Here is a 13,052-nt window from a genome sequence, read left to right as displayed (position 1 = left end):
TGGGTGACCAGGTGTGGGTGCGGAACTTCACATGTTTATAATAAATGTTCACAGAAAAGAATGAAAGAAATTTAATGAAATTCTGCCAAATGGTAAGTTTGTTATGTACAAATATGTGGATTTTTAGACAATTAAAGGGCAATAACTCTGAAGTTACAGAAGAAATCCGTACAAAATTGTCTGTGCACAACCACATTATAGTGCTCTAAATTCTGTTTAAGTTTCATAGTTCTAGGTCAAATATATCAAAAGTTATCATGTAGAAATTGCCATATTTATAGTACCCTATATAATTAACACTAGAAACTTCTAAGGGCCATAACTCTGGTGTTACTTGGGCAATCTGACTGAAACTTGACAGGCCGCAAGAACTCATAGTGGTGAACAGGTATATGAAGTTTTAAATAAATATTCCCAACCATTTCCTAGATATGGCTCCAATGGAAAGATGGAAGGACATACGGAAAGACGGACGGAAGGACTGACGGAAAGACGGACGGAAGGATGGACGGACAATGCCAAAACTATATCCCTCCGACTTTTGTCGGGGGATAATAATGGATTTCTAATTTTCAAAGCGATGATTACATTTTTGATGGGATTCAGATTCTTGATTTTTTTACTCTAAAACGCTCGAAATTCGCTCTCCGTTGACCCCAAGAAACAAACATTTTCCCCGTACCCCCAGCAGCACCTTCCCCCTGGATCCCCCCACCCGCCTGGAAAAAAATCCTGGATCCGCCCCTGCTATTTCTCCCAAAACAGTTTACATACATATATACCTGGCCACGATGACAGTTCTGTGTCACTGTAAGACTGTCATGTTAAAGACGGCACTACAAAGCACAGCTTTCATGTTAAGGCAGCACTTCAAAGCACAGCTGTCACCTTAAAGCAGCATGCCTCCCCTTACAGAAGCAAGCCTCTGTGGCGTACATGCTGCGTATTTGCTGTGTATATGCCGCGAACACAGTAGTACGCCAGAGGAGTACATTTTACATACACCGCATGCCGCGTACATGCCGCATACTATTTCGACGAGTACACAGCATGTACGCAGGAGGTCACTAGTACACTTCAAGTACGCAGCACAGACTCTGAAAATGTAAGGAGTACACTGCATGTATGCAGGAGGGACTTGAACAAGAAAATAGTACACTGCATGTACACCGCAGATACTTTGAAATTTGTGCAGTACACTTCATATACGCGGGAAAGACTTGTACAATTTCTTTTGGCATTTATACTTAGTTTTTTTTTAAAAGTTAAAGTCTGAAGTAAACTTCATATACGCAGGAGGGACTTGTTCATTTTCTTTTGGTGTTTATACTTTGAATTGTTTTAGGTAAAAGTCTGAAGTACACTTCATGCAGGAAGGATTTGTACATTTCTTTTTTTTTTGGAAGGAAGAACTTGATTTCCGAGTAACTTTTATCTTAATAGCATAGAATAGTTCAGATTACCGGTATTCTGAACAATGAAAATTTGCCAAACTATTTGCAATGTTCATTTGTGAAGCTTACATCTTAGTGATTTCTGAGCTGCACCTTGCATGCAGTGTAAAAATATATTCTTTTTCATTTTGAATTAATCCTGGAGCTTTCTAACTTGGATAATTGAAAAGCCTTATTTGAACTTCGTTGCATTACATTTTGTAATACATGAAATAATTACCAAGATAATGCCTCAACAGTGCCCGAATGAGAAGAATTAATAGCTCTCACTGTTATTTGAATACTCTTAAGCAAAACACCATTCTATCATGTTTTATAAAGGCTTTAATGCTCATTATGTTAACTCATTAAGGCCACACCAAATTAAAACGTTGTTCATTGGATTTGCCGCTCGTATATTTTCAGAACGTTTTTGGCTAATTGCGCTCGCCCCATTGGAAAAAATCAATCCAAAATTTTTTGGTGCGCTACTTTTTACGGACGTAAAAGAAAATAAATGCTTATATAATTCCAGTCCTAGATTGTTCTCAGATGGATTTTAATCAAAATAAATACATATTACGCACACATCGTCTATAATAAATCATAACACTTATATTTAGTTGCATTAAAATTGTTTCCCCTTGATGCAGTTACGCCATTTTCTTCAAATGTTTACCAAATTACATGCTACAAAAATTGATTTATTTCATTGAAAAGTGGATGAAGAAAAGCATACTAATTTATTTGATAACATCAATCTACATTATTTTGATAAGGGTAAATACTTATTGATGCATGTCATTTATCTTTTTTCTGTTTTTTTCTGTGCAAATGATCAGCATTTGCATACGAAAGTTGGTGGGGTAAGGAATTTACATTATCACAGCAGTTTCGCCACTAGAGTACACAACATGTATGCAGCAGGAGTACAAAGCATGTACGCCGCAGGACTCGGGCCAGGAGTACACAGCATGTACGCCACAGGGGTAGTACACCGCAGGCTCATTTGCATGTGAAAAGTGTATGTGCCGCGTACATGCGGCGTACTATTTCCCGCATACTAAATTCCTCCAGCGTACATCCTGTGTACTATGTAGTCCACAGCATGTACGCAGCAAGTAGTACGCGGCAGAGCTCATTTGCATGTCAAAAGTGTACTACAAACGTACTATTGGTGTATGTGCAGTGTATATCCTGCGTACTATTTAAAGCCCTTGATTTCAGTACACATCATGTACTCATCATATACGCTGTATGTACACAGCAAGAGTACGCAGCAGGCCTTTTTCTTCTGTAAGGGTCCAGATCGTTCGACAACAAAAAAATTAATATTTTTTTAGATATCTTGAAATAAATGCTATATTTCTTAAGAAGGCTTTAAAACTTAATTACTGACAAACTTTATGTTAAGGAAACACATGAGAATTTGCTGTTTTTACTACTTTTTACGATGAAATTCGAAAAGCGTTTGTCACGCTTTTACGCCAGGTAAACTGTCTCGATTATAAAATTTTATTAATATCTATATTTTGAAGTCATTATTCACTACTTCAGCTATAGCGCTATTGGTTGCGACAATGGGAAAATGTTTTTATTGCGGCGGTGGTCCGGGGTTCGATTCTCGAAGTGGTCATCTTTTTTCTTTTATTTGGATCTTTTAAAATATTTTAGAAACAAAAATTCATCTTCTACTGTTGATAATATGACCAAAACTTCAATTTGAAAGAAAGATTATTTTTTAGCCAAATCTGAGGCATGCTGCTTTAAAAGCAGCACTTCAAAGCACAGCTTTCATGTTTAAGGCAGCATTTCGAAGTACAACTATCATGTTCAAGGCAGCTTTTAAAAGCACAGCTGTCATATTAAAGGCAGCACTTCAAAGTACAACTGTCATGTTAAAGGCAGCTCTTCAAAACACAGCTATCATGTTAAAGGCAGCACTTCAAAGAACAACAGTCATGTTATAAGCAGCACTTTAAAGCACAACTGTCATGTTACAGGCAGCATTTCAAAGCACAACTATCATGTTATAGGCAGCACTTCAAAGCACAACTATCATGTTATATGCAACACTTCAAAGCACAACTATCATGTTATCATACTTGGCAACACTTCAAAGCTCAACTATCATGTTATAGGCAACACTTCAAAGCACAACTATCATGTTATCATACTTGGCAACACTTCAAAGCACAACTATCATGTTATCGGCACCACTTCAAAGCACAACTATCATGTTATAGGCAACACTTCAAAGCACAACTGTCATGTTAAAAGCAACACTTCAAAGCACAGCTTTCATGTTTAAGGCAGCGTTTCAAAGTACAACTATCATGTTAAAGGCAGCTTTTCAAAGCATAGCTGTCATATTAAAGGCAGCACTTCAAATTACAACTGTCCTGTCATGTTATAGGCAACATTTCAAAGCACAACTATCATGTTATAGGCAACACTTCAAAGCACAACTGTCATGTTAAAAGCAACACTTCAAAGCACAGCTTTCATGTTTAAGGCAGCGTTTCAAAGTACAACTATCATGTTAAAGGCAGCTTTTCAAAGCATAGCTGTCATATTAAAGGCAGCACTTCAAAGTACAACTGTCCTGTCATGTTATAGGCAACATTTCAAAGCACAACTATCATGTTACAGGCAGCATTTCAAAGCACAACTATCATGTTATAGGCAGCACTTCAAAGCACAACTATCATGTTATAGGCAACACTTCAAAGCACAACTATCATGTTATCATACTTGGCAACACTTCAAAGCACAACTATCATGTTATAGGCAACACTTCAAAGCACAACTATCATGTTATCATACTTGGCAACACTTCAAAGCACAACTATCATGTTATCGGCACCACTTCAAAGCACAACTATCATGTTATAGGCAACACTTCAAAGCACAACTGTCATGTTAAAAGCAACACTTCAAAGCACAGCTTTCATGTTTAAGGCAGCGTTTCAAAGTACAACTATCATGTTAAAGGCAGCTTTTCAAAGCATAGCTGTCATATTAAAGGCAGCACTTCAAAGTACAACTGTCCTGTCATGTTATAGGCAACATTTCAAAGCACAACTATCATGTTATAGGCAACACTTCAAAGCACAACTGTCATGTTAAAAGCAACTCTTCAAAGCACAACTATCATGTTATTATACTTGGCAACACTTCAAAGCACAACTATCATGTTATAGGCAACACTTCAAAGCATAAATGTCACGTAAAAGGCAACATTTCAAAGCACAACTGTCATGTTAACAGCAGCACTACAAAGCGCAGCGGTCATGTTAAAGGCAGCACTTCAAAGCACAGCTTTTATCTTAAAGTCAATAAACTTGTGTTACTACGACAGACATATTGTCTTCCTAACATAGAGACAAAAACTGTTTCAGAACCACAAACTTGTACTTAAAGATTAAAGCAATACTTAAATGATTACAGTATTGAATGTATGTAGAGGAGAGCACTTACTAACATCTGTACGACTTCGTCTGGTGTTTTATCCCTGACACTTTTACCAGCCACTTCTAAAATCTCATCTCCAATATGTAATAACCCTAAAATTGATATTGAAATAAAGCTCTTTAAAAACATATACTCCGATTACTTTACCTTTTTACTACTTTTTTGCTCCTGGCTATGGTATATGCATATATTCCTGGTGAGCTATACTGACATACACCACGGCTTATGCCATAAGTTCTTTAAACATATAGCTTATAGCTCTACTCCTAGCTAGTTGTATTAGAGCTAATATAAACTCCAAACTATTGGCTATAAAGATATATTCATGGCTAATTTTATAAAATATGCTCCTGGCTAGAAATATTGAAATATATATTCGCAAAGTTTTGAAAATCTTGGATGATTAATAAGTACTTGAAAGCAAAACATCTCTATCGATGGTTAAACATGATGACCCTATATCGCTCACCTGAGTTTCACAGCAGACTTGAACAGTAATTATTGTAGAGGGTCAACTAAGGAACATTTGTGTGAAATTATTTAGAGATCAAACCAGCAGTTTTCACGCAAAACCTCAACCAGAATTTTTAAGTCGAACAAGAGCCATAATTTGAATTATATTCAAGCCAGAGGTGTCTAACTTGATTATTAATTATAAGAATGGTCTCCATTTGTCCGTAACGATTGTGTCCGTTCCATATAACTTATACCCATTGAATGATTTTCATGAAACTTGGGTCAAATGATCACCTCATCAAGACGATGAGCATAACTTACGAGTCAGCCATGTCGGCTCAAGGTCAAGGTCGCACTCAAGGTCAAAGGTTTGAGCTTTCCATTTTGTGTCCGCTCTGTATCTCCTAAACCCCTTAAAGAGTTTTATGAAACTTGGGTCAAATGATCACCTCATCAAGACGATGTGTAAAACTCATAAGTCAGCCATGTTGACTCAAGGTCAAGGTCGCATTCAAGGTCTAAGGTTTGAGCCTTCTCTTTTGTGTCCGCTCTGCATCTCGTAAACCCCTTGAAGGATTTGAATGACTTTGCTGCATATCGCTTGGAACAAATTCACTGATGTCGTCGAGCATGGACTATAAAATATACTCAACAACGTCAATGCTTCCACCAAATACCATCAACCCTTTCACTATCCATAACAGCGGCGGGGGATATAGCTGTCTTCAGACTGCCTTGTTTTCACCGAACTGATTACTGTCAAGGCTCGTATAATGTTTAAATCCAAAACATCAAGTAGTTACTGAGATATGACCTTGACAGTAACTTGAAGTTCTATTTTCTTTCAAGTGGTTTTTCTTCATTAAAACATTTCAATACAGAACATATTTTTGTATAACATTACAGTATGCACTTAACCTCTATCATTGACAACCTTCAACGATGCATGAGAACCATAACAATCAAACAATAATATAAACATACTTTCGTTTCCATTATCGTGTGGGAGTAGTAATTTTGTTCTTAAAATGAAATACACTATCTCAGTCAAGTTCATCTTTTGGTGAGCGTTGGAAAATATTTCTCTAGCATTTTTACGTATCGCTTCTATCTGTAGCATTTTTACATACCACTTCTATCTGCCGCTCCACCAATCATAATTCTTGCTATCTGTAAAGTACCCGTCTCGTCGTTGTACTGCAATGTGGCACCCTGAAGGCAGAGTAAAAATATCGTTATCTGAAGATCTGTCTTTCAGGAATAAAGTCCCTTTGCTGGACCACCTACTCTGCCCAACTGTGACCTCTATGTCTCTGTCTTTTTGTCTCTCTGTCTCTCTCTCTCCGGTTGGGCTCAAACTCTGGAGCTCTCAATCTGGAAGCAAAGCTCTACCACTAAGCTATCATGGCACATAATTCCATATTCAGTGAAGTAATCTTGTCAAATGGTAGAGCATCCGCCTCTGGTGCGGAAGGTCGCGGATTTGATCCCCAGTCACGTACTAAGGATGTGAAAAATGGTACTAGTTATTATCTTAATATCCTCAGCATTATGTGGATAGAACATCTTACAGTAACTATTTTCACGAAATTAAATCGACAACGGGCCGCAAACTAGCTTTTTTTACAAAGCTAAGCTTGTTATATGTTATATTAGCCCAATGGCAAAGTACTAAATAATATTCAGCATAAAGTTACATATAGAGAAACAAATGGATACATTTTACATAATATAACTTACAAGAGGTTCACTGGTTTTTATGAATTGTATCACAGTAACATGTTCCGTTTGGTCATCTCCATTTTGCACGCCAAAATCCTCGCTCAACTGAGGACTAAAGTCACGTGATGCTATTTTGTCATGGCAGTAAAGTAGAGCCTAAAATGATATTATATGTATATTTCAGAAACTTATGAAGTTAGCCCTTAACCTACAGCAACAGATGGTGTCAGAGAAACTTTTTCAACTCAGTAGTAAGCTCCGATATGCTTTTTAAATAAAAAAAAAACAAATACACAAAGGCCTAAAAAGATGTCAAGTCTTTTATCGCCAAAACATTATTCAAGCTTGCAGAAGATATCAGGAAACTAATCAAGTCAGCCATTAACCTGCAGCAATAAATGGTGTCAGAGAAACTTTTTCAACTCAGCTCAGCTCCGATATGACTATAAAAGAAAAAAGAAAACAGCAAAATCTTCATATGCGTCATGCCGTAGAACTGGAGACATTTGAGCTGAAAGAAAACACCAGGAAGTACAAGGATACATGATGTCAACCAAATAGACAGAGACAAAATGTTTTGGGTAAGAATCTTAGCTAAAATCCCACGTAATTTAATAATGTGAACACTACAATGGGCAATACAGTCTGTCAGGTATTGAACAACATACAACAGACTCATTTGAGGTCAAAGGTCTGCATGCACTATAGAAAATATTTGTAATCATTACATACTCAATCATAAACTCTGTTAAGTTAAGCTGGAACCTTAAACATCAATATTTTTCCATACTGACGTTCAAATTTCATACTGGGTGCATAACGTCATTTATGACGCCAGGTTCATGAGTGTCATCAGGTTTAGATGTTCTTTAACGACGATATTTTCAGTTTTACTCAGGCTAAAAGCAACTTTGTCTCATTCATATAATAATTATAGATGTAATATGTGTATGTCATTTAGACTTTTAGTTTTGTATCGAAAAATATGCACTTGTTCTGTCGCGAAATAATACATGTATTACTCTCCTTAGTCGGGTATTTCTGCTGCAGAACTTGTGCATATTTCATGTTGCAAATCTAATAACCTATTTATGTGACTCTGAAGCTTGTGTGTTTGATCCTGCGTTATTAAGAGTGGCATTTTAAAATTTTGGTGGTTAAGACAAATATCAGAGATCAACAACAGGTATTACACTTTCAGCAAAGTGTTTGTTTGCATGTAATTATAGGTTATTAGATTTGTATCGAGAAATATGCACAAGTTGTGCAGAGAAAATTTTGCGTGACTGCAATACCATGTGTAATCTCATGTGCTTCAGTATCATGTGTGATCTCACATGCTTAAGTGTCATGTGTGACCTAGAGTAACTGCCTCATTGTCATGTGTGACCTAGTGTAATTGTCTCATTGTCATGTGTGACCTAGTGTAACTGCTTCAGTGTCATGTGTGATCTCACATGCTTAAGTGTCATGAGTGACCTAGGGTAACTGCCTCATTGTCATGTGTGACCTAGCGTAACTGCCTTACTGTCATGTGTGACCTAGCATAACTGCCTCATTGTCATGTGTGATCTCACTTGCTTCAGTGCCATGTGTGATCTCACATGCTTCAGTGTCATGTGTGACCTAGCATAACTGCCTCATTAAAATGTGTGATCTCACATGCTTCAGCTGTCATAGTATTATGTGTTATCTCATGTAACTGCAAATTGTATCATGTGTGACCTTACGTCATTGTCTCATTAACATGATTGTGTGATCTCGTATAACTGCCATAGTATTATGAGTGATCTCACGTAACTGCCATAGCATCATGGGTGACCTTACGTCACTGCCTTATTAACATGTGTGATCTCGTATAACTGCCATAGTATTATGAATGATCTCACATAACTGCCATAGCATCATGGGTGACCTTATGTCACTGTCTTATTAACATGTGTGACCTTGCATAACTACCACAGTATGTGTGATCTCACTTTACTGCCATAGTATCATGTGTGACCTTACGTCACTGCCTCATTAACATGAGTGATCTCACATAACTGCCATAGTATTATGTGTGATCTCACGTAACTGCAATAGTATCATGTGTGACCTTATGTCACTGTCTCATTAACATGTGTGATCTCACGTAACTGCCACAGTACTGTAAACCTAGAAATGTTCGCGGATACTATATTTCGCATTTTTCAAAACGTGGACATTTTCGCGGATACAAATATTCACGGAATCATATCCGTCGCAAATCCCGCGAAAATGAAGTCGCAAGTGAACATAATTAGTGTAATAGGGTAAGTATCACTGCATAGTTGCATTTATAGTAGTCTCGAAAACGTTCAGTTTTATTGTACCCTTAAGTTATAAATGAACCCTAATCCTTTTCATCCATATCAACGGTTATTCACACCCCAAATTATTGACAGTCAGTAAATTGCTGTTATTACACTTTCATTTGTTTGCCATTTAAATAGGCGATTAATCCACACTTAGCAGAAATAGACACACTATTTTACTTTCAAATAATATATCGTATTGGCTGCCGACTGTAAATTACATGTATATGTCGTTCGACAGATGAATATTGCTTTTGTTTTTATCCCCTATTTGCCTGACGGATCGATATTGAAAATGCTGTTGCTTCATAAATAAGTAACTTGTCGATCAATTGAAATAATATGGATTTGTGCACTCATGTAATACAATTTTGGTACTAGAATATCAATTATTAATATCCAGATATGTGTAAGCACAGAACCATTTTAAAGCCATCTATTTAAGCTGAAGCTTAAATCTTTCGCGTTTTTGTTAGATTAGAGTTTTTCGCAGCTTTTTAATTTCACGGAAATATAGTACTGGCAAAAGGCGCTAATTTAAAAAGCGCAAAAACAATTCTAGGTTTACAGTATTATGTGTGATCTCACGTAACTGACATAGTATCATGAGTGACCTTATGTCACTGTCTCATTAACATGTGTGATATCACGTAAGTGCAATAGTATTATGTGTGATCTCACGTAACTGCTATAGTATTATGTGTAACCTTACGTCACTGCCTCATTAACATTTGTGACCTTGTGTAACTGCCATAGTATCATGTGTGATCTCACGTAACTGCCATAGTATCATGTGTGACCTTACGTCACTGCCTCATTAACATATGTGATATTGCGTAAATGTCATAGTACTATGTGTGATCTCTCGTAACTACCATAGTACTATGTGTGATCTCTCGTAACTACCATAGTATTACGTGTGACCTTAAGCCACTGCCTCATTAACATGTGTGACATAACGTAACTGCCATAGTATTATGTGTGACCTTATGTCACTGTCTCATTCACATGTGTGATCGTGTGTAACTGCCGTAGTATTATGTGTGACCTGACGTAACTGCCACAGTATTATGTGTGTTTTCACGTAACTGCCATAGTATCATGGGTGACCTTACGTCACTGTCTCATTAACATGTGTGACCTTGCTTAACTGCCACAGTATTATGTGTGATCTCACTTTACTGACATAGCATCATGTGTGACCTTACGTCACTGCCTCATTAACATGTGTGATCTCACATAACTGCCATAGTATTATGTGTGATCTCACGTAACTGCAATAGTACCGTGTGTGACCTTACGTCACTGTCCCATTAACATGTGTGATCTCACGTAACTGCCACAGTATTATGTGTGATCTCACGTAACTGACATAGTATCATGTGTGACCTTACGTCACTGCCTCATTAACATGTGTGACCTCGTGTAACTGCCAATTAGTACTATGTGTGATCTCTTGTAACTACCATAGTTTCATGTGTGACCTTAAGTCACTGCCTCATTAACGTGCGTGACCTCGCGTAACTGCCATAGCATTATCTCATAACTGCCATAGCATCATGTATGACCTTACACCACTGCCTCATTAACATGTGTGACCTCGCGTAATTGCCATAGTATTACGTGTGATCTCACATAACTGCCATAGTATCATGTGTTCCCTTACGTAACTGCCTCACTAACATGTGTGATCTCATGTAACTGCCATAGTATTGTGTGATCTTGCGTAACTGCCATAGTATCATGTGTGACCTTACATAACTGCCTCACTAACATGTGTGATTTCATGTAACTGCCATAGTATTGTGTGATCTCACGTAACTGTCATAGTATCATGTGTGGCCTTACATCACTACCTCATTAACAGACACTGCCCCAGTATCACGTCTAATTTCATGGAATCATTACCAATATTCAATAAATTTCTTATCATGTATTCTTTACACTGCACTTCATACAGGGGAGAAGCTAACTGCTTGGAGACCAGTTACCTGAAAGTTTGGTTTTGAAAGAATCTGCAGTAACTCTGTGACAAGAATATTGTGTCCACATCCTCGTATATTTCCGTACACCTGTAACAATAAAGAAATTGTTTTCATCACTTTGAGAGAAGTATTATTTTAGTCTATATATAAAACATTTGTATATATTTCAGTAAATATTTCATTACAACCAAAATAATTTTAATGAAAAAAGGTGAATGTATATATCCCCTTACAGAAGAAAAAGGCCTGCTGCGTACATACAGCGTATATGATACGTACATGATGTGTACTGAAATCAAGGGCTTTAAATAGTACGCAGGATATACACCGCACATACACCGATAGTACGTTTGTAGTACACTTTTGACATGCAAATGAGCTCTGGCGCGTACTACTTGCTGCGTACATGCTGTGGACTACATAGTACACAGGATGTACACTGGAGGAATTTAGTATGCGGGAAATAGTACGCAGCATGTACGCGACACATACACTTTTCACATGCAAATGAGCCTGCGGCGTACATGCTGTGTACTCCTGGCCAGAGTCCTGCGGCGTACATGCTGTGTACTCCTGGCCTGAGTCCTGCGGCGTACATGCTGTGTACTCCTGCTGCATACATGCTGTGTACTCTTGTGGCGAAACTGCTGTGATAATGTAAATTCCTTACCCCACCAACTTTCGTATGCAAATGCCGATCATTTGGACAGAAAAAAACAGAAAAAAGATAAGTGACATGCATCAATAAGTATTTACCCTTATCAAAATAATGTAGATTGATGCTATCAAATAAATTAGTACGCTTTCTTCATCCACTTTTCAATGAAATAAATCAATTTTTGTAGCATGTAATTTGGTAAACATTTGAAGAAAATGGCGTAACTGCATCAAGGGGAAACAACTTTTATGCAACTAAATATAAATGTTATGATTTATTATAGACCATGTGTGCGTAGTATGTATTTATTTTGATTAAAATCCATCTGAGAACAATCTAGGGCTGGAATTATATAAGCATTTATACACTTTTACGTCCGTAAAAAGTAGCGCACCAAAAAATTTTGGATTGATTTTCTCCAATGGGGCGAACGCAATTAGCCAAAAACGTTCTGAAAATATACAAGCGGCAAATCCGATGAACAACTTTTTAATTTGGTGAGGCCTTAATGAGTTAACATAATGAGCATTAAAGCTTTTATAAAACATGATAGAATGGTGTTTTGCTTAAGAGTATTCAAATAACAGGGAGAGATATTAATTCTTCTCATTCAGGCACTGTTGAGGCATTATCTTGGTAATTATTTCATGTATTACAAAATGTAATGCAACGAAGTTCAAATAAGGCTTTTCAATTATCCAAGTTAGAAAGCTCCAGGATTAATTCAAAATGAAAAAGAATATATTTTTACACTGCATGCAAAGGTGCAGCTCAGAAATCACTAAGATGTAAGCTTCACAAATGAACATTGCAAATAGTTTGGCAAATTTTCATTGTTCAGAATACCGGTAATCTGAACTATTCTATGCTATTAAGATAAAAGTTACTCAGAAATCAAGTTCTTGCTTCCAAAACAAAAAAAAAATGTACAAATCCTTCCTGCATGAAGTGTACTTCAGACTTTTACCTAAAAAAATTCAAAGTATAA

At 37.0% G+C, this 13,052-nt stretch overlaps 1 protein-coding gene across 3 annotated transcripts in view; it reads right to left on the bottom strand.

Moving 5' to 3' along the window:
- LOC123538129 (MAGUK p55 subfamily member 7-like) overlaps window positions 1-13,052 on the bottom strand; it is a 105,284-nt gene that overhangs the window by 48,991 nt on the left and 43,241 nt on the right. For all 3 annotated transcript variants that reach the window (XM_053529614.1, XM_053529612.1, XM_053529613.1), the window contains exons 5-8: window positions 11,413-11,493; window positions 7,104-7,241; window positions 6,494-6,575; window positions 4,914-4,999 (exon numbers count right to left, since the gene is read on the bottom strand). In XM_053529614.1, the coding sequence (XP_053385589.1) occupies window positions 4,914-4,999; window positions 6,494-6,575; window positions 7,104-7,241; window positions 11,413-11,493 (387 nt within the window). The remainder of the gene's footprint in view (window positions 1-4,913; window positions 5,000-6,493; window positions 6,576-7,103; window positions 7,242-11,412; window positions 11,494-13,052) is intronic.

This window comes from Mercenaria mercenaria, chromosome 18 (genome assembly GCF_021730395.1).
Source record: "Mercenaria mercenaria strain notata chromosome 18, MADL_Memer_1, whole genome shotgun sequence".
NCBI classification, from domain to species: domain Eukaryota; kingdom Metazoa; phylum Mollusca; class Bivalvia; order Venerida; family Veneridae; genus Mercenaria; species Mercenaria mercenaria.
This window is presented reverse-complemented; position numbering and strand designations above follow the sequence as displayed.